The 25712-nt window shown below is 45.5% G+C and overlaps 1 protein-coding gene across 2 annotated transcripts in view; it reads left to right on the forward strand.

Moving 5' to 3' along the window:
• FUBP1 (far upstream element binding protein 1) overlaps positions 1 to 25712 on the forward strand; it is a 1223929-nt gene that overhangs the window by 835190 nt on the left and 363027 nt on the right. For both annotated transcript variants that reach the window (XM_044085874.1, XM_044085872.1), the window contains 3 exons: positions 5613 to 5767; positions 5845 to 5924; positions 6030 to 6152. In XM_044085874.1, the coding sequence (XP_043941809.1) occupies positions 5613 to 5767; positions 5845 to 5924; positions 6030 to 6152 (358 nt within the window). The remainder of the gene's footprint in view (positions 1 to 5612; positions 5768 to 5844; positions 5925 to 6029; positions 6153 to 25712) is intronic.

Here is a 25712-nt window from a genome sequence, read left to right on the forward strand (position 1 = left end):
TCAATTATGGCTCCCAGTTTGCAGTCATCTGCGAACTTTGTCAGCCACAATCCTCCTATGTTTGCCTGTACCTCGGAAACATAAATGCTGAACTGCAGGGGTCCCAGGACTGAGCCCTGTGGGACACCGCTTGTGACTGGCTTAGTCTGACATAGCTCCAGCAACTCTGACCTTGTGGGTTCTGTCCTTGAGCCAGTTTGCAATCCATCTCGTGACATATGGGTTTACATTTAAGCCGGTGAGTTTGTCTATGATGCCCGAGTGGGGTATTGTCGAAGGCTTTTGCAAGGTCAAGGTAGGCTGTGTGAACTGCCTTACCCTCATCAATGGCCTTAGTGACCGTTTCAAAAAAGTCGACCAAGTTCAAAAGGCAGGATCTGCCCTTGACAAAGCCAAATTGGGTAGGATCCAATGTCTGTAGGTCCCCAATGTCTTTGTTTGAGTTCCATAATGATCCTCTCCATAGCTTTGCAGACCAGGCTCGTCAAGCTTATGGGGCGGTAATTTCCAGGGTCCATAGAAGCACCGCTTTTGTGAAGTGGGACCACTGTTGCCATACGCCACTCTTTGGGTACGTATCCTGTAGTAAGGCTAAGATTAAACAGCAGCCTTATGTGTGGGTTTAGTTCCTCTTGGAGTTCATGTAGCACACAGCCCGGGACACCGTCCGGTCCCATTGATGCTGTGTTTTTAGCTTTAGTGAGGGCGGCTTTCACTTGGGCATCTGAGATGTTGGGGAGGCTACACTCTGGGATAGTTATTTCTCCTTTTGGGGGGAGGGGGAGGAGAAATTTGCACTGAACCTGTCTGCCAAAATGTTGGCAATGTCTGTGGGTTTAGTGTATTTTGTCATTTTGGACTAACTCTGAGCATATCTGGGAGTTTCCACCCAGGTTTCTAACATAGCTAAAGAAGGCTTTGTGATTGTCTTTAGTGTCTTTTGCGATTTTTCTCTCAAAGTTGGCCTTGGATGATTGTATGAGTGATAGTAGTTTTTTGCTAGTACTGATCAGGGATGCCTTCCCTTGTAGGGATTTTTCTTTGTCATGTAGTGGCTTCCTCCTTCTGTTGTAAAGTTTATTTATGGCTGGGGTCCACCAGACCGGGCGCCTGCTTTTGGGGGAATGGGTCTTGGTTTTATTTGGGATTGCATGATCCATGCATTCTTGAAGGTGCCCGTAGAAGGCATTTGTAAAGGATTCAGCAGTGTGGGTTGTGGTTTCCACTGACCCAGGGACCTTGAAGGATACCACTTCAGTCTTAAGAAGTGTGAAGTTGGCTTTTGAGAAGTTCTTCACTGTGGTCTTTTGTGCAGGGGGTGGGGGCGGGATGTGGATTTCCAGTGAGATTAATTTATGGTCTGATCCTACCAATGAGGGATATACTTCTGGTGTGGAGCATTTTGTCCCCATGTTTGTGATCAGGTCTAGTATATTGTCTCCTCTTGTGGGAATGGTGACTAGTTGTTCCATCGCATTTGAGTTTATGAATTCTAGGAACCTTTGGGCTAGGGTGTTTGGGCTTGAGTAATGTTCCCAGTCTGTTTGGGTAGTTGAAGTCTCCCAATATGATGGTATTTGGAGAGACATTCATACTCTCCAGTGTCTTCAGGAAGGCTGTGTGGGGTTCCCGAGTTTGAGAGGGTGGTCTGTAGCATGCTACAAATAGTAAGGCAGTTTTGCCTATGGTTAGTTGCACCTGGATGGTCTCTGATGCTTCGTGCGTTGCCACTAACCTGGAGGTATGGGTATCTTTGAATATGGATACTCCCCCTCCCTTTGTGGTTCGGTCCAAGTTTTGGGGCCGGAAAGCATGATATTGGGTAAAACCTGATAGTGCTGGGGTGATAGTGCTGGGGTGCTGTCAGGAGCCTTGAACCGGGTTTCAGTCACTGCACAGGCATCTATGTTCTCCATACTGAGGAGGGCTTCGAGGGCGTGCATCTTGAGGTTTAGACTTCTGGCATTGAGCAGCATTACCCTTATTTTTTTTCCACTTGTGTTTTCTAGGGAGGTAGGTTTGTCATTTGAGCCTTGCCTAAAAAAGGCACTATGGGGGTGGCAAGAGCCTTGGCCAATATCCGGAAGCCCAGGGGTGACAGGTGCAAGCCATCCCTTGCGAAGCAGCGTGGCTTGTTGAGCATGTCATCCCAAGCAGACAGACATTGGATCCCCTTTGAATGACACCAGTAATTAAGCCAATTGTTAAAACTGATCATTTTGTCTTTGTACTGTGGCATCATTCTTGGTATGGTAAGATGCTGCTCAAGGTCAGGGTCATACCAGCCTGGGCTACATAATCAGAGAGCTCCTCTGTCTCTTTTCATGTAGTCCAGGGAGGTACGTCTCATGTCGTTCACACCGGCATGTGCAATGACAGAGTCATATTTGTACTTGCTGTGGAGTGACCTGAGTGCTTGTGTTGTGCCGGATTCTAGCTCCCGACAGGCAGCTTACAGTGACCTTTTCCTTCAGTCTGGTGAGCGGGACATCAGTGTGTCTGACTATGGAGTCACCTATTACAAGTGTCTGGCATGTTTGCCCTTAAGGACTGTGACTGTTTAGCACACTGACTTTTTGAACTATGTGTTGCATGTGCTATGTCTTGAGGTGGCGGTTGCTTGGGTGTCTGCTTTGGAAGCCTCTGTTTTGGTAGATCTTTAGTCAGCACCTCAGAGTATGTTTTTGTGTGTTTGTGTTTGGTTTGCATTTGTGATAGTTCTATGTGAGACTGGGTTTGTGGTGTGCATGGTTACCTTCTCCTCCTGACTGGTCTTGCCAGTACTGAATTGAGAGAGCTCAGCCTCCAGTTTGGCTGTATAGTTGCATCTCTCACATATATTTGTATTTGGGAGGAGGAGACAGGGTTGTCTGTGTACATGAGGCAATTGAAACATTGCCTCAAGATTCCCAGATTCACCAGCTGAACAGGAGAGGACGCCAGCAACTGACCCTTCGACATGCTAGAATAGTGAAAAAGATTGCTGTGTAACTGAGTCAGAAAGGATCTATTGGGAAATGGGTACTCAAGGGAATTTAGGTGAATGAAGTACTTTCTTTTGTTTAAGAGTGCTTTATCTGTATAAAAATGCTTTAGGAGTAAGTGCTGAGCTTTTCAGTTAGAGTATAGGCTGTTTAGATTGTAAGTAGAGCAGTTCTAAGGGAAAAATTGAAGAGTAGACTACGGAGCCAGAAATAGTTTAACCTTGATTAAACGGCGCTGCCCGATGCTGTTCTGAGCAACTTCACACTAAAGCGCGCAAAAACTGGCTTTTATATATATATATATATATATATATATATATATATATATATATATATAATCTATATATATATATATTATTGCCTCCCATTAAGGGGGCACCTGACATCTGGGGCAAGAAACTGATGTAATGGCGTTTGCTGCATGTTTTATACCCCTGACAACCTGACGTCACTGAAGAAAACTGCAACAGTTGCAGGGCTAATGGCCGCAACACCTGAAATTGGAACACGTCTGTGCCAGAGAGATGAGGGCAATCCTTCCTGCCCTCAAGGCATTTCTCCCTTTCTTACAATAGGGGCCACTGCTGATGTACACAGACAGCACCACTGTACTGTGGTATATCACAAGCGGGGAGGGACCAGGTCTTACCTGCTCTGCAGACTATCCCTTTTTTTCGGGAATTGCCCACTTCACAGGGAATCATTGTGCAGGCAGGTGACCTACAATCACTCTCTCCACAACAAGCAGGCAGATTTGAGCAGAACCAGCACAAAACCACAAAGGGATGCTTCCCAGAGATGTCTCCGTGGACCTGGTCCACAAGTGGGGGGTATACCTCAAATAGACCTGTTTGCCTCCACCATTAACAAGCAACTATCTGGCTTTTGCACCAGGACACCAGACCCACAGGCACTGACAACAGATATCTCAATTTTCTGTAAGGGGAAATCTGTATGCATCCCCCCTTCCCACTCAATCAAAAGGTCCTGCTAAAAATTCATCAGGACAACCCAAAAATCTTGCTGCGAGTTCCTACTAACCCAGACAGCACCGGTTCCCCTTACTCCTTCACTTGTCCAAGGGCAGTCACAAGTTGCCCCTCAGTGGACCTTCTTGCACAAAGGGTCATTAATCCATACACAGTGGCATCTTCTGCACCTGACCCTGTGACTGAGAAGATTCTGATCCTGTTCAGGCACCTTTACAATGAGGACGTGCTCAGTGCCCTGCAGGAGACCAGGCAACCAAACACAAAGCCATATCTTTCAAAGTGGATACTGTTAACTATGTGGTGTCATAAGACAGCTGGACCTGCTTCTCTGCGAACCTCATCTAGTGCTGTCCTATTTGTGTAAGCTACTATACACCGGATTGTTCTCATCCATTCAAGGCCAGCTGTCTGCTATTTCTGCTTGCCTGCCTCTGGGACCCCCCTTTAGTGTCCAGACTTCCATACTCTCTCTCAAGGGAGTACTTCATCTTGGGACCTTAACTACATGCTCGAGAAGCTTACACTAATGCCTTTTGAACCAGCGGATAAGGCTGCTTTAAAACCTCTAACCTGGAAAACTCTTCTGTTAGTGGTCCATCCCCAAGGTAGTTAATCTGTCCCTCAGGCCGTACACCTACCAGTTTTTTTTTTTCCAAACTCAGAGGACTGCATTCCTTGTATGTGCACAGGCAAAGCAAATTCTGCCTGCACAATACCAAGCCTTTCAGACAGGCCAACCAACTTTTCGTATCCTTCCATCCTAGAGCCCTGGGGAAGGCAGTGGCCAAGCAGACTATCTCTACTTGGATCTCCAAGGCCGCCATCTTCTGTTAACCAATTCCATGGTAAGTTTCTGCAGGTTACTGTTGAGGCTTATTGCACAAGAGTATTGGCCTCTTCAGGAGCCTGAATACCTCTAGTATCTTGGAAGCTGCTACTTGGTCTTCGGTCCATACCTTCACCAGACACTACAAACGTGACCACATCTGTAAATCCAGGGCAAGGTTCACCAGGGCTGCTGTTCATGGATTCCTGGAGTGTACCTGTAACACCCCCCCCCCCCAATCTCTGAGCTTTGGCACTCGCCCATATGCAGAATACTGCAACATGGGAATAGGACACAAAAAAGTTTAAATCTTAACATAACCATAGATGTCCTCTTCCATGTTGCAGTATTCCTTCCCTCCTGTCCGCTAATGTCTTCTCTTCTTTGATGGCAATATGGTATTGCTCTAATAGGACTGGCTCCGACTGGGGTTTCTGTTCTGAGAGTTGGTTTGTGCCAGCGTCACCTTCATGGCCCACAAAATCTCGCCTATATCAGACGTCTCACGCACCACAGAGGGACTGAAAGCTTTTGGATACTAGCCATACATACGCGATACTGAAGGGTAAATCCATATGCAGAATACTGCAACATACAAGAGAAGGACATCTGTTGTGGTAAGATTTTACATTTTCTTTGGTTTAGATACTGTCACATCAGTGTAACCCATTTTCTTGCTATTAGTAAAAGTTTACTGCTCACTTTAACACTGTACTTGTCTGACTGTACTTGCTATAGAATTGAGCATGTGGCAGAATAGAACTAACAGTTGGTAAGTAATGCAGATTAATGAGCAGTTTCTGTTTTTAGGGTCCAGTTAACCCTTTGGGTCCACCACCTGTCCCTCATGGTCATCCTGGCCCGCATGGCCCACCAGGTCCTCATGGCCCTCCAGGCCCTGTGAATCCAATGGGTCCCTTTAATCCAGGACCATATAATCCAGGTCCACCTGGACCTGCACCTCAGTAAGTACTTTCTGCTTTAGTTGCAATTTTCTGAATAAATGCATAGTGTCTTCATAGTTTTGTTTTCAAACTTTCAGTGGTCCACCAGCCCCATATGCTCCTCAAGGATGGGGGAATGCCTATCCACACTGGCAGCCACAGGGCCAGCCTGATCCAGGTAAGTGGTTTGAAATGAGGCAAAAACTGCTTTATGGTTTACATTTAAACTCTCCATTTAAATAGCTAGAAAATGACTGTCAAATTGTGAACAATTCTGTTTTAGGTAAAGCTGCAGTAGATGCTAATGCTGCATGGGCAGCATACTATGCTCAGTATTATCAACAGCCGCAACCAGCTCCTGCAGTTCCTCCTGTTGCCCAAGCCCCAGCCCAGATTAATGGGCAAGGTAACTTATTTTTTGATATTTAAATTACAGCTTCTTTTACTTTTGAATAATTAGTAAATGTATAAAACGTTTTCGGTCACCAGCTGATGCTACTTACAGCAAACTTGAAAGTGGTAGATGTCCTGAGTCACTGTAGTATTCTTAACAGGTTGATTGCAGCTTGCTGATATCTGGCCAGGGTACCAAAGCTTTACCTTCCTAGGATGTTCATTCAAATGACCACAGGTCATCTGCATAGGGGGTAAAAAGTTGGATGTATGTGTGAGTTCATTTCTTTCTGCCAGCTTAAATGCGGGTCATTTCACTTGATGGACAGTGATCCTGTAGTTGCTCTGTACCATAGCTTCACTTGTCTGATCAGATAAGTGCTGTTTGGAGATCTTTCCTGTCAAAGCTTTGAGTGTTTTTATAACTTATTAGATGACAGTTATGAGGGTTAAGTGCAAGTGCAGTAGACAAATTCCATAGGCTTGCACACCAAGTGCTTAATCTGCCTAGGCTCCGAACACAAGTATAAATCCTGTTCCCTCTTATTTGATGTTCATGTTTCACTTGCAGTCATCACACTCTGGTATTCGGGCCGACTGAGGGCTACCTGCAGGCAGACAACCAGAGTCTTGGGATTTCTGTCTCTGATGCTTACACTTCCGTGATGTTAGGTCGTCAGGGGTGTAAAACATGCAGCCGACGCTATTACTTCTGTTTCTCTTGCCGAGCAGAGCCCGTATCAGAAGCCGTTAGCAAGTGCTGGTCGGGTACCTTCTGAAATTTTTGTTTTTTGGGTTTCAGACCTGAAGTCTTCTAAAAGATAATTCCTCTTTGGGGATCCTTTTTTCTTGCTCTGATGTCAGAAAAAATTGTTTTGCCTGTGGAAAGCAAATACCTTGCAGAGATTTTCATTCTTACTGCATCACCTGTTTAGGCCCAGACCACGACGTCAATCGCTGTCGGTTTTGTGCTCTATTCAACGTCCGAATTATTAGTTGCTGGGCTACTTTTTTCCACTAAATTCTTTTGCTCTCATTCTCCATATTTGAAAATGGCTTCGATAAGCCATCCAACTACCGATCTGAAAAAACGTAAGGATAGACAGCATAGGTCCAAAACTGCTGACAACGCTTCCGTTAAGCTAGTCAACAGTCTGCCGATACTCAGTAAGCTGCTTTTGCAGCCCTTGGTACCCACTTCTACAGATTTGCAGGCCTCTACTGAGCCCTTTTTGGAGTCCAGTATACCACGAGATGCTTCAACTATGGCACCTGCGGATGCCTCTACCTTGGATAGGTCCGGAGTTGCTATCCAGGCACTGGCTTCTGAGGGTGTATTCAGGCCTTCCGATGTTCATATTAAACAGACTACTTCATTTCAAGTCAAAAATACTGAATCTCAGGTCCAGAGTTTGCACTACGCCTAGGAAACGGGCAACCAAAGTGCATTCTCAGGACCCCATGCCACAGAAACACATTTTTAGAATGGCTAAAGACCTTATTACCTTAATTAGGGGAAGCCAGTCTTCCTCCTCTAAATGACGAACTGATTTTTCCTTCAGATTCTTCAGATAAGAGTCCGATGACTCTGACCAGTCTGATTGCCAGGACATACCTTTATCTACCCATGAGGATTCTGATGCAGAGGATTCCATTCCCTCTGCTTCCCTACCTGAGGATTTTTCTTTTGATGAAACCCTGCATACCCTCAGAGCATTTCCACTGGGAGTGCCAGGACTACCCTTAGTCCAAAAAGACTGTGAATTTTTAAACTTGCTTCAGCACAGGCCTCTAGCTATCCCTCCTGTTTTGGAAATTGTAGATTGTCTTCATGGAATCCAGTCTTACCCCTGATACTTTGCCACCAGCTCCCAGGAAACCTGACAAGGACTACAGAGTACTTTAAATTCCTATCTAAGAATCCTTCTGCGGATCCAGAGACCCTTTCCCAGGGACCTTAAGGCATTAAGGCTACTACAACAAAAGCCCTACCCCTTTGGACAGGGATTCTAGGGCTTTGGACAGATGGAGTAAGAAGGTATACACTTCTGCTACTCTTGCCATCAGGGCTTTAAATTGCCAGTTTCACATGTTAGTGTCAGCACCATGTTATGGAACTAATTAAACAAAAAATGTCGATTCCTGATTGTGCAGAACATAAAGATTTACAAGAATTCATGCATTCTGCTAACCAAGTTGGAAAACCTACTTTGCAGTCTGGTTTTATGCCTTAGAAGCATCTTGCAGGGCTGATGTTGCTGTCTGAAGATATGCCTGGCATAAGGAACAAATTTTGCCAGACCTTGTCAAAGCAAAATTACTAGATGCTACATTAAGCCAAGAACGTCTGTTTGGCACTAAAGCAGAAGTTCTCATAAAGATGGAGGAAAAGCTAAATCTATGCAAACTGTTAAAGATTTCCTACAGGTACAGCCACCTACTTTCAGTATGCATTGGCCTTCTAAAAACTGGTCTTTCCCAGTCCCTCCCAGATCTTCAGTCCAAACCCAGGGCAGCAGACCACCAAGACTACAGTGTCAGGGTATGCACAGATCTAAACAATGGAGTCCTCCCACCTCAAAATCATGGAGTAGTAAGTCACCATCTTATGGAAAAAGTTCACATTGACTTGTCCTGCACCCTTCCAAGCCTTGTCCAAGTACTTGCACACTTAGGAGGAAAACTAGACCTGCACGCAAAAAACTGTGATTCTATTACCCAGGACAGATTCTACTTCCACTCAGTGCCAACTCCAAGCGGATGTCCAGACCTCCCCCAAACCAGTGGGCAGAGGCCCAAAAGTAAGTACTTTCTCTCCTCAGTTTCAAGGCTGATCAACCTGTCTAAGCAGAGCAAAGGGACAAGGTTTTTACTCTACTGTTTCTGGTACCCAGAAAAGAAAACTTTTGGTGCCTTTTCCTGGATCTGTCTATTTTCAACACCTTCCTGGTGGTTCCAAGATTCAAAATGCTTACGCTCCAACAGCTGCTTCCTATGCTAGCCAAGGACTCCTGGCTAGCCACCCTAGACTTAAGAAGCTTATCTGCAAATCCCCATAAGGGAAGATTGCAGGAAATGCCTACATTTCAGAGCAGCCTTTATGCACTGCAAGTTCTTTGCACTTCCCTTTGGCTTATCTACTGCGCCCAGGGTATTCTTAAAATGTCTAGCTCCAGCCATTGCATGTTTGCAGGCAGAGAAAAATTTCAAATTTACCCATACTCTGATGATTGCCTGATTCAGCTGGACAGTCAGGAATTGCTACTTCAACATCTGGCATTTGTAAAGAGACTTCTAACTTCACTGGCATATACCATCAATGAAAATAAATCACATCTGTTACCCAGCCAAAAGATTGTGTTCCTGGGAGCAGGCTTGAACACAACTTCCCAGATGGCATTCTTCACTCCAGAAAAATATTTGACAAACTACTTCAATATACTGGCCACCCAAACCCAGCTATCTGCAAGAAAAATGCAAGCCCTAGGGTTCATGGCCTCTTGCATTCTACTAATTCCATATGCAAGACTGCATATGCGGAAACTTCAGTAGTACTTAGTGTCTGATGTCCTTCAAGGATGCATCTGCAGTCCTTACAAATGGGTTGTCCTGTCGTCAGGCAGCCCTTCGGTCGGCCGGATTCCAAAGTCTGGGTCTGGCCTCGGCTGGTGTCGCACTTCACCCGACGTCATAGCTGTAGTTATTCGGGTATAAAGGCATCAGCCGACGCCATTTTCCTCTGTCTTTCTTGCAGCGTGGCGCCCGAAGCAGAAGCTGTTCGCAAGTGCCGGTCGGTCAGAACCAGAGATTACTACTACTGAATACGTCTACTACTACCGAAGACTTCTAAAAAGCTAAGTACCCCGTTGGGGACTTTCTTGCCTCAGCCGATGTCAGAAAAAGTGAATAACTGTTTAACTTGTGGGAAACAAATACCTCAAAGATTTCCACTCTTACTGCTTACCTTGTTTAGGCCCAGACCACGACGTAGCAGCTTGTCTAGCCTGTGCTTCTTTTAACGAACGGACGCTTAGACGTCGGTCGGAATTTGCTGAGGAGTTTTTCGGCTCCGATTTTGCTTACATTATGCCGTCGGATCCTCCAACTACGCAAATATCTAAAAAGCGCAAGGAAAAGGACCGACACTCGCGGTCCGCGGTTTCGGCCGAAACCGCGGTTAAGCCAACCGCGAGTGTCTCTGTTTCGGCTGAAACTGAACAAGCGGTTCTTCAGCCGAAAACTTACCTCCTACCGAGGCCTCTTCCAACCTGGTGGAATCGGCTTCTGAAATCACTCCTGCTCTTACAGTTTCTCAGGAATTATCTGACACTATCCCCTTGGATATTTCTACCCCTGCACGTGGAGCTGCTAGGCCACCTGCATCCATGTCCATTAAGGCCTTTGCCAGGGCCAAAGCAGCTAAAACTACTAAATCTGTGCCTGCTAAGATCCCCTCTCACAGGCCTAGCTCTAGTTCACAAATGCTTAGTTTAGCAGGGGACCTCATTTCTTTAATCCGGGGATCCCAACCTCACCCAGACAGGGCCTCTCACCCACCTCCAGAGAAGAGGTCTAGAGCAGAGCCCCCTGAGCCTGTTTCAACAGATGATTCCTCTGATGATTCAGATAACACAAACCCTCCAGAGGCTCCTTTCTCCCCTTATGAAGACTCTGATGCTGAAGAGTCCATTCCTTCTGCCTCTCCGCCTGAGGAATTTTCCTTTGAGGAAACCTTGCATGCTATGAGGGAACAATTTCAGTGGCAGGGCCAGGATTTTTCAGACTCCAGAAAAAGGCTTAGAACCTTTCTGCATTTACCACAACATAGGCCTTTAGCCATACCTCCAGTTCTTTCTGTTGTAGATGATGCATTTAATGATGCTTGTACTGCTCCTGATTCTCTACCTCCGGCCCCTGCTAAGCCCGATAGGTACTACAGGGTCCCGGACACGCATTACCATTTGTATAAGGCTCCCTTTGCAGATCCCGAGACTATCTCCCAGGGTCCTAAGGCTGTAGCAGCTACCTCTGCCAAAAACCCCCTCCCCTCTGAAAGGGAATCCAGGTCCTTAGAGAGATGGGGTAAAAAAGTTTACACTTCTGCTACTCTTTCAGCTAGGGCCTTGAACTTGGCATTAACATGATCCAGTATCAAGAATTTATGCTAGACCAGTTAACCAAAAAACTGTCCTCGGATGAACCATTAGACAAAAAATCTGTTCAGGAAATGGTACATAACATTCAGCAAGTCAGTAACCATTCCTTAAAATGCGGCTATGATGCACTGGAAGCTTCATTTAGATCAGCCATGACTGGCACAGTTATCAGAAGGCATGCATGGTTAAAAGAGCAGGCCTTACCAGACCATGTCAAATCAAAACTACTAGATGCTCCCATGGACAAGATCAATTTGTTTGGCTCTCCTGCACAACAGGTGCTGAAGAAGATGGAAGAGAAGGCAAAATCTGTCCAAACAGTGAAAGATTTCTTACAGGTCCAACCTCCAAAGTTTAGCAGGAATTGGCCCTCCAAGAATTGGTCCTTTCCAGACTCCTCCAGAGCTCAGAGGCAGGAATAGGCGTTCAAGAGGCAGAAGCCAATCCAGGGGTGCCTACAGGGGACGCCAGTGGCAGGGTAACAACCAGCGAGGTACAGACACAGCCACCACCACTACTACAGGACAATCACAGTGACTTGGCTCTAGCACCGCCTACCAGGGAACAACTAGAAGCACCCTTGGGCGGAAAGCTAGCTTTATTTTCAGTAAACTGGCATTACATCACAAGAGACAAGTGGATTTTGCAGAAAATAGACCAAGGTTACAGGTTTCACTTCCATATTCTACCAGGGAAGAGAGGAATGCCAAACCTACCTCCAAATCAAAAGGCAGAAGCTCTAAAACAAATAACTCAATTATTAAGGATGAGAGCTGTGGAAAAGGTACCATCTATGGAGCAAGGACAGGGATTTTACTCCAGGCTCTTCCTGGTACCAAGAAAAGAAAGCAAATGGAGACCTATTCTCGACCTGTCCGCTTTAAACACTTTCCTCATTGTTCCAAAATTCAAAATGCTGACCCTACAGCAGCTTCTTCCCATGCTGGGCAAGGAGTCTTGGCTGGTAACTCTAGATCTCAAGGAGGCATACCTGCACGCCCCATACGACCAAATTGCAGAAGATACCTCAGATTTCTTGCAGGATCAGAGCATTATCAATTCTCAGCATTGCCCTTTGGCTTATCTACTGCCCAGAGTGTTCACGAAATGCCTGGCATCAGTAATTGCTCATTGCAGGCTTCAGGGAATCCAAATCTACCCTTACCTGGACGACTGCCTGATACAAGCGGACAACAAAAACAAGCTAGCAGAAGACTTGAAAAGGGTCATTTACCTACTACAAGCTCTGGGATACACAGTCAATATAAAAAAGTCAAGACTGATACCATCCCAAAGGATAACCTTTTTGGGTGCAGAGCTGGACACAACGAAACAAATGGCATTCCTAACAGTAGAAAAACAGGAGCAACTCCCTCTCTACTTGGCATTAACGAAGCAGAATCATCTAACAGCAAGAAAAGTACTGCAAGCCTTGGGTTTCATGGCATCCTGCATAATATTGGTTCCACATGCCAGACTGCATATGAGAAAGTTACAGTGGTACCTAAGGAATTTATGGTCTCAGCACAAGCACAGCCTAGAAACCCAAATTCCAAGAATTCCAATGGTGGGCTCAGGCCTGTCAATCAAACAAAGGATTGCCTTTCCACAACACTCAACCAAGCCAAACCATCACAACGGACGCCTCAGACCTCGGTTGGGGGGCCCACATGCTGGACAAGTGCATTCAAGGTTTATGGACTCAAGACCAGCTGCACCTACACATAAATCAAAAGGAAATGCTGGCAGTAAAACTGGCAATTCAGGCATTCAGACCATTTCTTCGACAAGGTCAACTGTTGATAAGGACAGACAACACCACAGTTATGTGGTACATCAACAAACAGGGAGGCACACATTCGTACCCTCTATGCCGGATGGCAATGGACCTCTGGAATGTGGCCCTGAGCTACAACATTCAGTTACAAGCAATTTTTGTACCAGGAAAAGAAAACATTCTAGCAGACATACTAAGCAGGACTACCACGGATGCCCACGAATGGATGCTGCATCCGGACATCTTCAAAACCATTACAAGAAAATGGGGGCTCCCACAAATAGACTTATTTGCATCCCCACGCAATCACCAACTAAAGAAATTCTGCACAAGGACGTACCACCCACTTGCTTGGAAGGTGGACTCCCTATCTTTCAGCTGGAAAAAACTGACAGCATATGCATTCCCACCACTTCCTTTGATGCACAAGGTGCTATTGAAGATCAAAGAGGACCGTCCAAGGATCATTCTGATAGCTCCAGACTGGCCAAGACAACATTGGTACCCATTACTGAGGAGCATGTCTCGGGAACAAATATGGCCTCTACCCCTTGTTCCCTTGCTGTTAACACAGAACAACTACAACACCCTGCATCCAAACCTGAAAACACTGCAGCTGACTGCCTGGAACATTGCATAAGAACAAATAACCCAAATTTATCCCAAAGGGTTAAAGACATTATCTTGGAGGCTCGCAGACCCTCAACAAGAAAAAATTATTCAGCAAAATGGAAAAGATATTTCATTTGGACTACTGCAAAAGGAGAAAATGTGTCACTGGTAAACATAGCCAACATCCTGGAATACTTGGCAGAGCTCTTCCACAAAGGCCTGTCCTATTCTTCCATCAAGATTCATGCATCAGTTATTTCAGCAGAATACGACTTGGATCCTCCAGTCTTCTCACATCCTCTGCTCAGACAGTTTCTGAGAGGAATTAAAAATGTAAAACCACCTAGGAAGCCACCATTGCCAGCATGGGATTTGAACTTTGTGCTAGAAAAATTGACACTTCCTCCTTTCGAACCAGCAGCAACAGCAGAATTACAATACTTATCATGGAAAACTGCTTTCATGTTGGCAATCACTTCAGCAAGAAGGGTATCTGAGCTACAGGCACTAATGGCAGTACAGCCCTTCCTGATCTTCCATCAAGATAGAGTATCCATGAGAACTAATCCTACTTTTATGCTTAAGGTGGTCTCCAGAGTATCTTTGAATCAGGCTATCCACCTACCTACATTCTTCCCCAACCCACAGAACAGGGGAGAAAGACTGTTGCATACCTTGGATGTGCATAGACAATTACGCTACTACCTGGACAGGACCAAGGGCAATAGGAAAACTGACCAGCTACTGGTAGCATATGCAACAGGAATGGAAGGAAAAGCAATTTCAAAACAGACAAATCTCTAAGTGGATAGGAAATTGCATTAGATTTTGTTACTCCTACCATGGAAAGAAAACTCCAGAAAACATCAGGCCTCACTCTACAAGGGCTACAGCCACTACCACAGCTTTTCTACGAGGAGTGGCTACCAAAGACATTTTAGAGGCTGCTACTTGGAGCTCCGTGCATACATTTGCCAAGCATTATAATTTACCTTTATACTCCAGATCCCGAGCAGGTTTTGCCACTGCTGTTTTGCAAGGGATCTTAACTACACCATAATTTTATTTCTCCTCCTCCCCCAGTTTGGCTATGGTATTCTACCCATTTGTAAGGACTGCAGATGCATCCTTGAAGGACATCTACATTTATGGTAGGTACAAAACTGTACTATGTCCTTCAAGGATGCATCTACATTTATGGTAGGTACAAAACTGTACTATGTCCTTCAAGGACTGCAGATGCATCCTTGAAGGACATAGTACAGTTTTGTACCTACCATAAATGTAGATGTCCGATAGGAATGCATCTGCAGTCAGGATTACCCACCTCCTTCCCCTCTGTGGTACTCCTAGGGTATTTGCCCATCTTGTAGCTAGCTGGGGGAATCTATTATGGTGTATTTGTTTGTATATATGTACATACATGCTTATTTTTTGTTTGCTTTCTGCTATTTGGAATCATTTGCATTTATCCAAATTTAGCCTTCCTAGAGGGCAAATGGCATCTGGGGCAAGAAACACTGAGGAAAATGGCGTTGGCTGATGCCTTTATACCCGAATAACTGCAGCTATGACGTCGGGTGAAGTGCAACACCAGCCGAGGCCACACCCAGACTTTGGAATCCGGCCGACCGGACTGCCTGACGACAGGACAACCCATTTGTAAGGACTGCAGATGCATTCCTATCGGACATCTACATTTATGGTAGGTACAAAACTGTACTGTCAACATTCTCAGGACCTGGAAATAATGATTCCTATCATTCCTTGCCTAAGGTCAGAGTTCCTTTGGTGGGCAGAGGCCTGCTACCACAACAAAGCCTTTCACTCAACCCCCCCACCGCACAAACCCTAACAGATGCATCAGTCAAAGCATGGGGGGCTCACATAGCAGGAAAATGCATTCAAGTCAAATGGAGCCCAAAACAAATGCACATGTATATCAATCAGAAATGTTAGCTGTACAAAATGCACTGACACCCTTTAAATACCTTATTCTTCCAGGGCAACTATTGATATACAGGCAACACCACAGTTTAGTACATAAACAAGCAGGGGGGAACCCATTCTTACACACTCTGCAGGTTAGCCTTGGCTCTGTGGAACAGCCTTGAGCAGTCAAGTGCACCTGCAAACTCAATTCCTGCCAGGCAAACTAAATTCACTGGCAGACAACTTAAGCAGAAATCTAATGGACCCACACGAGTGGAAACTGGAACCCAAATCATTCAAGCTTCTGATCCACAGGTGGGGGGATACCAGAGGTGGACCTCTTTGCTTCCTCGCAGAACTATTAATTGAGCAAATATTGCACCTGAACTCCGCACAGCCAGCATGGAAAGTGGATGCCCTGTCCTTTACATGGGAAAACCTGTCAATCTGTGCCTTTCTCTCTGCCCCTCCTTTCAAAAGTTCTACTAAAGATCTAACAGAACAAGCTAAGGATATTTCTGATTGCACCAGACTGGCCACGTCTGCACTGGTACCCACTTTTGCTCAGTCTGACAGTGCCAGCATGGCACCTGCCTCAGATGCCTTTCCTGCTGTCCGAGTTGGAGGTCCATATTTTGCATCCTCAGCTGCAAACTCTGAACCTAGCAGCCTGGCTCATCCCCTGAGCACTTCACCAGCAGCCCTCAGTAAACAGGTGCTATATGTCATCCTTGAAGCTAGGAGGCATAGTACTAGGAAATCCTATACAGAAAAGTGGAAGATACTGTTCTTGGAGCCAGTGTCAGGGAAGGGACCACAACTGTGACCAACTTGCCTTAAATCCTAAATTACCCAAGAGAACTGCTCCACAAAGGCCTATCCTTTCCTTCAATTAAGATTAATGTCGGTTTCTCAGCTTTCTTTACAATACTGAGCCACCCCTCTTCTCTCACCTTCTGGTCAAACAGTTCCTGAGAGGAATCAAAAATTTAAGACCCCCCAGGAGAGCTCCCACTCCAGCCTGGGACCTTAACTTTGTACTGGAGAAGCTCACACTTCCTCTCTTTGAACCTGCTGCTACAGCAGAGTTAAAATTCCTCTCTTGGAAAACAACCTTACTTCTAGCTATCACTTCAGCAAGAAGTGTCTGAATTGCATGACCTTATGGCCTTGGAACCATTCATTATCTTATGTGGACAGGGTTTCCCTCAGGACTAACCCATCATTTATGCCCAAGGTGGTATCTAGTGTGGCTTTAAACCAATCCATTCATTTGCCAACCTTTTCCCCTAATCCTCAGAATAAAGGGGAAAGGATTCTGCACTCCCTGAACGTGCACAGGCAGCTTAGGTTCTACCTGGACAGGACTAAACCTTTCAGAAAATCTGACCAGCTGCTTGTCAGCTTTGCTACATGTCAGAGGGCAAGGCCATTTCAAAGCAAACCATTTCTAAATGGACATCACACTGCATCCATTTCTGCTACAAACACCATGGAAAACCTACCCCACAGGGGATCAGAACTCCTTCCACTAGGGCTACCTCAAAGTCTACAGCATTTCTCAGGGGAGTCCCTACCAGGGACATCCTGGAAGCTGCAACCTGGAGATGTTCATCTCACATTGCTGCAGTCCTTACACTTGGGTAGTCCGCTGTCCTCGGTCGGCCCGAATATCAAAGTATAAGGCTGACGTCGGTCAAGGCGCATTAGACTGACATCAGGATGTCAGGGTACAAATGCGCATGACCGACGTCATATCCTCAGTCTTTTTTGCCGCATGGTCCGATGCAGAAGCAGCGTTGCAAGTGCCGGTTGGCGTTCTGAAATTTTTCGATTTCGGAGTTTCAGACAGAGTCAAAGTTGGCCAAGTACCCCGTTGGGGAATATTTTAGTTTTTTCTTGCCTCAGTGGTTTACCGGATGTCAGAAAAAGTGAATAACTGTATTTCTTGTGGGAAACAGATACCGCATAGAGATTGTCATACTTCGTGTATTCCTTGTTTAGGGCCTGAGCACGACGTTGTTGGGTGTCGCTTTTGTGCTAGATTCAATAAGCGCACTATTAAGAGAAGGTTAGATTGTGCCAGGTTAGTCTTCGGGAAGCGGTGCAATTATAATATGCCGTCGGATGCTCCGACGCCCGCTTCTTCGAAGAAGCGCAAGGACAAAGCAGCTAAGCCTAGGCAGGAAGAACCGTCCGTACCGGACGCCGGTTCTTTGGAGGTGTCGGTGGAGCCGGGGGTTCCGCCGGAGGTTTCTCTGGAGTCCCAGGGGGAGACTTTGTTATTGCAGGATGTGGCCTCTCAGGAGGCAGGTCAGGCTGAAGGGGCTTCTCAGGTTACTGTACTCCCTTCCCTTCCTAGGGTGGTTAGGCCCTCTCCTTCTGTTTCCAAGGCTTCTCCCAGAGGCAGGCCAGGTTTAGCTTCAGTTGGTGTCACCCCTAGTTCTTCAGGTTCTGTGCCCAAGAAGCATATGCTTAAAATGGCAGAAGATTTGATTACTTTGATTAGAGGTTCTTTGCCCCCTCCTGATAAGAGACCTAGGGTGGAACCTGAGTTGGGGAGTTTTGAGCAGGCTTCGGATGTTTCAGAGTCTTCGGCTGAAGACTTGCAGGAGTATTCTCCTTATTCTGATTCTGATGTGGATGATTCTACTCCTTCTGCTTCTCCTCCTGAAGATTTTTCTTTTTCAGAGACTCTTCATTCCATGAGGGAGCATTTTAAATGGGAAGGTTAAGACTTCTCTGATTCCAGGAAAAGGCTTAGAGAATTTTTGTTTTTACCCCAGCATAGGCCTTTGGCTATACCTCCTGTTCTGGATGTTGTGGAAGATGTGTTTGCAGAGGCTTCTCTTAATCCTGATTCTTTGCCTCCTGCTCCTGTTAAGCCGGATAGGTATTACAGGGTGCCTGAAGCTCATAAGTATCTTTTTAAGAGTCCTAGGGCGGACCCAGAAACTGTTAGTCAGGGGCCTAAGGGTGTTAAGGCTTCTGTTGTTAAAAATCCGGTTCCTCCAGATAGAGGCCAGGGCTTTGGATAGATGGGGAAAGAAAGTCTATACTTCTTCCACCCTAGCTATGAGGGCTTTGAATTGCCAGTTTCACATGTTTTCTCAATTGAAGTCTAAGGTAGATGCTCTGGCGGAAGGTATTGAGTGTAAAGAGTTACAAGATTTAGTACATGTTTCTGAACAGGTGGGTAAGCATTCTTTGCAATGTGGTTTTGATGCTGTAAGGCCTCGTCTAGGGTGGCTGCCACTGGGTCAGTTCTTCGCAGGCACGCCTGGCTGAGGGATCAGAATTTGTCTGACCATGTTAAGACAAGGATTTTAGATGCTCCTTTACAATCTGATGTGGTGTTTGGTTCACCTGTTGAGGCAGTCTTAAAGAAAATGGAAGACGAGGCTAAGTCTATGCAGACTGTTAAAGATTTTTTGCAGGTTCATCCTCCGAAGTTTAGTAGAAATTGGCCTACCAACGGGTGGACGTATCCTTATGATTCCCAGTCTAGGGGTAGATCTAGACGTGGTAGGGGCAGAGCTCAGGGCTCTTTCAGGCCTAGAACAGGGAGTTCACCTGCACAGTCTTCGGGTGAGGGCAGGGGTCAGTCCTTTCGTAAACAGACCCAATGACCTACCTTTTCAGCTGCCAGAGCCTTCTCGTCTGGCAGCACCTTTGGGAGGAAGGTTGGCACTTTTCAAGGAAAATTGGAGTTTACTTACCCAAGACAGATGGGTATTGGATATCATACACCAAGGTTACAGGTTTTATTTCCATACCTTGCCTCCTTTCAAAGGCATGCCAGACGTTCCTCCTCAGCAAAGAATAGAGGCTCACAAACAAATTTCTCTGTTACTTCAAATAGGGGCCATACAGCCGGTCCCTATGCCAGAAGTGGGCCTAGGATTTTATTCTCGCCTGTTCCTAGTACCAAAGAAGGGGAACACGTGGAGACCAATTTTGGATTTATCTATCCTCAACACTTATCTGGACATTCCCAAGTTCAAAATGTTGACGTTACAACAGCTTTTACCTCTGCTGGGCAAAGATCATTGGATGGTAACTTTGGATCTCAAGGAGGCTTACCTTCATGTTCCTATCAGACTGAGTTGCAGAAAGTATCTGCGTTTTCGGGCTGGGACTTCTCTATCAGTTCTCTGCATTGCCCTTTGGCTTATCTACTGCGCCCAGAGTGTTCACGAAAGTTCTGGCTCCAGTGATAGCTTTCTTCAGGCTAAAAGGAATACAGATCTATCCTTATTTGGACGATTGCCTGATTCTGGCTCAAGGAAGGGACGAGCTTCTTCATCATTTGGAATATGTGATAGCAGTGCTAAGATGCCTGGGGTATTCTGTGAACGAAATAAAGTCCAGTCTAGTACCCTCTCAGGACATGTGCTTTCTGGGTGTAAGACTGAATACAGCATCCCAGATGGCCTTTTTGACCCCGGACAAACAAAAGAATCTTTCCCTTTACTTTCATCAATTGTCTCATCAGTCCAGGCTGACTGCAAGGACAGTCCTTCAAGCCTTGGGGTTCATGGCATCTTGTATTCTGGTGCTTCCCAATGCCAAACTGCATATGAGGAAGCTACAATGGTATCTCAAAAACGTATGGACACAGCACTGCCAGGATCTGGACACTGTCATTCAAATGCCTTGCATTCAAAAGGAATTTTTGTGGTGGGCTCAGGAATGTCACCTAAACAAGGGACTCTCTGTGACCCGGCCAGAGGCGAGTCAGATTCTAACGACAGATGCCTCAGACAAAGCTTGGGGAGCTCATCTAAATGGAAAGTGGATACAAGACAAGTGGCCTGCCAGACTACAACATCTACATATCAACTTGAAGGAGATGTTAGCAGTCCAGTTTGCATTAATAGCTTTCAAGGATTTACTTCTTCCAGGGCAGGTGTTGATTCTAACAGACAACACAACTGTCATGTGGTACATCAACAAGCAAGGGGAACACATTCTTATCCTCTATGCAGGCAAGCAATGATTTTGTGGGAGACTGCTCTCAGTTTACAGCTACATCTTCAGGCAAGGTTTCTGCCGGGAGCACAGAACTCCTTAGCAGATGTGTTGAGCAGACGAGTTATGGATCCCCACGAGTGGAAATTGGATCCTCATGTATTTCAGAAATTGACAGTGTCATGGGGAACTCCAGACATAGATCTGTTCGCTTCTCCACTAAACCACCAGCTGCCAAAGTTTTGCACGAAAAGGTTTCATCCCACAGCTTGGAAAGTGGATGCTCTTTCTTTCAATTGGAGCAATCTTCATGTGTATGCCTTTCCACCTCTGCCTCTCCTCCCAAAGGTACTTCTAAAGGCCAGACAGGACAAGCCAAAGATGATTTTAATAGCTCCAGATTGGCCTCGACAGCACTGGTACCCATTACTGAGAAGTCTGGTACGGGAGCCTCCATGGCCTTTGCCTTGATTCCACACCTGTTGTCTCAGGAGGACAGTCATTTACTCAATGTCAAGCTTCACTCTCTTCACCTAACAGCCTGGCATATTCTGTTTTGAACCACAGAAGGTCTCAACTTCCACAGCAAGTTTTGAATGTTATTTTGGAAGCTAGAAGGCCTAGTACAAGGAAAGTGTACGCAGATAAATGGAAGAGATTTTTATTTTGGAGTGCAGCAAAGGATTTTGATGTTTCTGAGCCTAATTTAAGTATGGCTCTTCAATATCTTACTGAGTTACTGGACAAAGGTTTGTCCTTCTCTTCTGTTAAGGTTCATGCTGCAGCAATTTCGGCTCACTATGATTGTGACCCACCATTGTTTTCTCATCCTTTGTTCAAGCAATTTCTTAGAGGGGCAAAGAATATAAGACCCCCAGAGAGCTCCTACTCCTGCTTGGGATCTCAATTTTGTGTTGGAGAAACTCACTCTACAACCTTTTGAGCCTGCAGCTACCACCGAGTTGAAATATTTATCATGGAAGACTGCTTTTTTGTTGGCCATTACCTCTGCAAGAAGGGTTTCTGAATTGCAGGCCCTTATGGCGGTTGAGCCTTTCTTAATTTTCCATAAGGATAGGGTATCTTTGCACTAATCCTTCCTTTATGCCTAAAGTGGTTTCTAGTGTGGCTTTAAACCAAACTATTCATTTGCCTACTTTTTATGCAAATCCCCAAAATAAAGGGGAAAAGATTTTGCACACTTTAGATGTACACAGGCAGCTGCGATATTATTTGAGCAGAACTAAAGGGTTCAGGCAGTCTCAGCAGTTATTTGTTTCTTTTGCTTTGAGTTCTCAGGGCAAGCCTGTGTCAAAACAAACTATTTCTAAGTGGATTGGGTTTTGCATTGCTTTCTGTTATTCCCATCATGGCAAGGAGATTCCAGCTGGGATTAGGCCTCATTCCACTAGGGCTACTGCCACTTGACAGCTTTTTAAGGGGTGGCAACTAAAGATATTTTGGAGGCAGCTACTTGGAGTTCAGTGCATACTTTCTCTAAGCATTATCACCTTCCACTTTACTCTAAATCTAGGGCTGGTTTTGCCACTGCTATTTTACAGGGCATTTTGGCAGCTCCTGCTGCTTTATAGTTTTGCCATCCTCCCTTACCTCTGCTTTGGGATTCTACCCAAGTGTAAGGACTGCAGCAATGTGAGATGAAGAACATAGTACAGTTTTGTACCTACCATAAATGTAGATGTTCGAAGATCCACATTGCTGCAGTCCAGTTTACCCTCCCTCCTTCCCCTCTGTAGTTAGAGGCGGTTGTGTGGGTTGGGTTGTTTATATTGTGTATATTGTATGTATGGTACATATTATTAGTGCAAGGGTGGTTGGTTGTTTGTTTGCTGTCTTTTGGTTTTGACCTTTCTTTTAGGGTCTTCTGACATCTGGGGCAAGAAAAGACTGAGGATATGACGTCGGTCATGCGCATTTGTACCCTGACGTCCTGATGTCAGTCTAATGCGCCTTGACTGACGTCAGCCTTATACTTTGATATTCGGGCCGACCGAGGACAGCGGACTACCCAAGTGTAAGGACTGCAGCAATGTGGATCTTCGAACATCTACATTTATGGTAGGTACAAAACTGTACTTTCTGTACACACCTTCAACAAGGATTACCACTTACCTAGCTTTTCTAAATCCAGAGCAGGATTTGCCACAGCAGTTTTACAAGGCCTGCTAGCCAGCCCTAATGCTTGACTACCTCCACCCTTCCTTAGCTTTGGGAATCAACCCAAGTGTGACTGCAACAGTGAAACATGAACCTAGTGTGCACTTGCCATAAATGTAGATGTTAGAGTAAATTGTAGCTGTTGGCCGTGTGGGCAGTTTTTTCCATCTTTCAACTTTCTGCTTTAAAAGCTGCACTTGCGCTGGTTTCCCACCTTTCCTGTAACTAGCCTAGTCCAGGTACAGAGTTGCTGTATCCAGTACTTGTTGGTAAACTTCTGAGCCCAGCAAGCCTTTCTGTGTTGGAGGAAAGCCTAGCTTATTAGTGGGAGTGGTACGTACTAGGTAGCCTGTCTACCACAGAGTGATTCTTGGCCCAGAAATTGTAGTTTGACTATTTGGATAGTTTGTCCATCTCTTTCAACTTTCTGGTTTAAAAGACCACATCTGCGCTTATTTCCCATCTTTCCTGTAAACAAACCTACTGGGAAGCCCTAGAAAGCTTTAAACTGATAAAAGCCTTCTAGCTTAGAAGAGAGACTTTGGAGTGATTAAGTATCAGTTTTCTGTACTTTTGCTGTACTTAACTGTTTTCTGCCTAAACGCTGATTTTTTTCCTACGTTTATTGTGATTCAGAAGCTTTTTTTCACATACTGTACTTATTTGACTGCCTGCACTGTTAAAAAGTCGTTTTTTTGTTTAACTGTTGTAGGCTGCACACTAAAGTGCGATAGCCTTTTCTGATAGTAGTCAAAGCTGTTTTAAGTGTATTTTTACTGTTTGCCTTGTCTTTAAAAAAAAAAAAAAAATCCTTGTTTTCCCGCCTTTCTATGCTAGTATAGTCCAGTTTTCGGGCTAGTACTGAATTCAGGGCTGTTACAAGTTTGAGTTGCCCATACCTTACTTGGCTAGAAGGAAGTTTCTCTGCTCACCTGTGAGAGGGGAGCTTTGAGCAGCCCTATCTGTCTCTGGAGGAGTGGTTCCAGCCTAGAAGTTAGTAGTTTATTGGCCATTTTGGGCTAATTTCTATTTTTCATTTCCCTGCTATAAAAACCGTGTTTGCATGGTTTTGTGCACCGGGCAGTGCCAGTTAGCTAGGGTTAAAGTATTCCCGGCTCCACTAAGTCTCCTCTTCAGTTAGTCCCTTGAAACTAGTCTAACTCAACCTAAGCATTCAAAAAGCATCCTACAGCCCAGCACTTGCTCAGAAATAGCAAGCACTAATATACCCTGACTCTTGATTGCTCAAAAGGGCAAGGCTCTTTATTCACCCCTCACCAACCAAGTGACTAAGCAGATCTCCCTTTTATTCGGGCATGATCAAAGGGCAATTTCAGGTGTACTCCCCAGTCCAGCTGGTGAATTTTGGGTATCCTGAGGCAATGTTACAACTGCCTCATGTACACAGACAAACCCTCTCTTTCCACAAAACACTAACGTATGCGAGAGATGCAATAAACAGTCTCCACCCAAGACTGGAACAGACAGTCAAAAGGAGAAGCTTAACACTTGCACCACACCTCCAGCCACACACAGACCTACTAAACCAGTTCTGGCAAAAAATACACACAAATACACAAAATCATACTTGGAGGCTCTAAAAACCTGCAAAAGCATCGGCAACCTCCAAAGCCGATACCCAAACAACCTGCTCCTCCCGTCACAAACCAGACAACACACAACACAAGATCAGTGTGCTGCACGATCGCATCCCTTAAGGAAAAATAACATACCTGACACACTATAGTAATAGGTTACTATAGTCAGGCACACTGACGTCCCACTCACTAGGCTGGACAAACAGAAGGTTACTGTTAGCTGCCTGTTGGGAGCCATACTCCGCCACATAACACAAGCACTTGGGTCACTCCAGAGCAAGTACAAATATGACTCCATGTTGGTGTGAATGACCTGAGGCGTACCTCCCTGGACTACATGAAGAGACATGGAAGAGCGCTCTGATCATGTAGCCCAGGCTGGTATGACCCTGACCTCGAGTAGCATCCTGCCCTCACCAAGAATACCGCAGTATAAAGAAAATATGATCATTTCAACAATTGGCTAAGCTTCTGGTGTCAAAGGGGATCCAGTGTCTGTCACCCTGGGACGACATGCTCGACAAGCCACGTTGCTTCGCAAGAGACAGCTTGCACCTGTCACCCCTAGGCATTCAAATATTGGCCAAGGCTTTTGCTGCCCCCATACTGCCTTTTCTTTAGGCAAGGCTCAAAAGTCAAACCCTTCATAAGCAGCACGATTAACAAAAAACAGGGTTATGCTACTCCACGCCAGTAGTTTAAATCTCATTGCACACGTTCAAAGCACTCAGTATGGAGAACGTCAACATCTGCGCAGTCACTGAAACCTGGTTCAAGGCTCCAGCGAGCACCCCAGCACTACCGGGCTACAACTCTTACCGCACGTTTCAGCCACAGAACATGGACTGAAACACAAGGAGGGGGTGTATCCATATTCATCAGATACCTACACCTCCAGGTTAGTGGTGCAGCATGATGCATCTGAGATCATCCATGTGAAACTAACATTGGGCAAATCTGCAATGCAAATTGTGGCCTGCTACAGATCACTCTTCATGATCCAGGACCACCACTCTTCCTTTCTGGAGACACTGGAAAACATGAAGGTCCTACCAACCCCCCTGATATTGGGCAATTTCAATTACCGTACCATTAACTGGGAAAACTACCCTAGTACAAACTCCCAGGCCCAGCGCTTCTTGGAATTCCACTCAAACGCCCTGGATCAGCTGGTATACTCCCCTACCAGAGGTGAAAACATATTGGACCTGGTCATCACAAACCTGGGTGACAGGTGTTCCACACCGGATGTCAACCAGTCCCTGGTTAGATCAGACCATAAACTAATCACTCTGGATGTCCACACACCACCACCACCCCAACTAAGGAAACCACAGTAAAAAGCTTTT

This window comes from Protopterus annectens, chromosome 10.part0 (assembly GCF_019279795.1).
Source record: "Protopterus annectens isolate FY-2018-M chromosome 10.part0, PAN1.0, whole genome shotgun sequence".
NCBI lineage: Eukaryota > Metazoa > Chordata > Ceratodontiformes > Protopteridae > Protopterus > Protopterus annectens.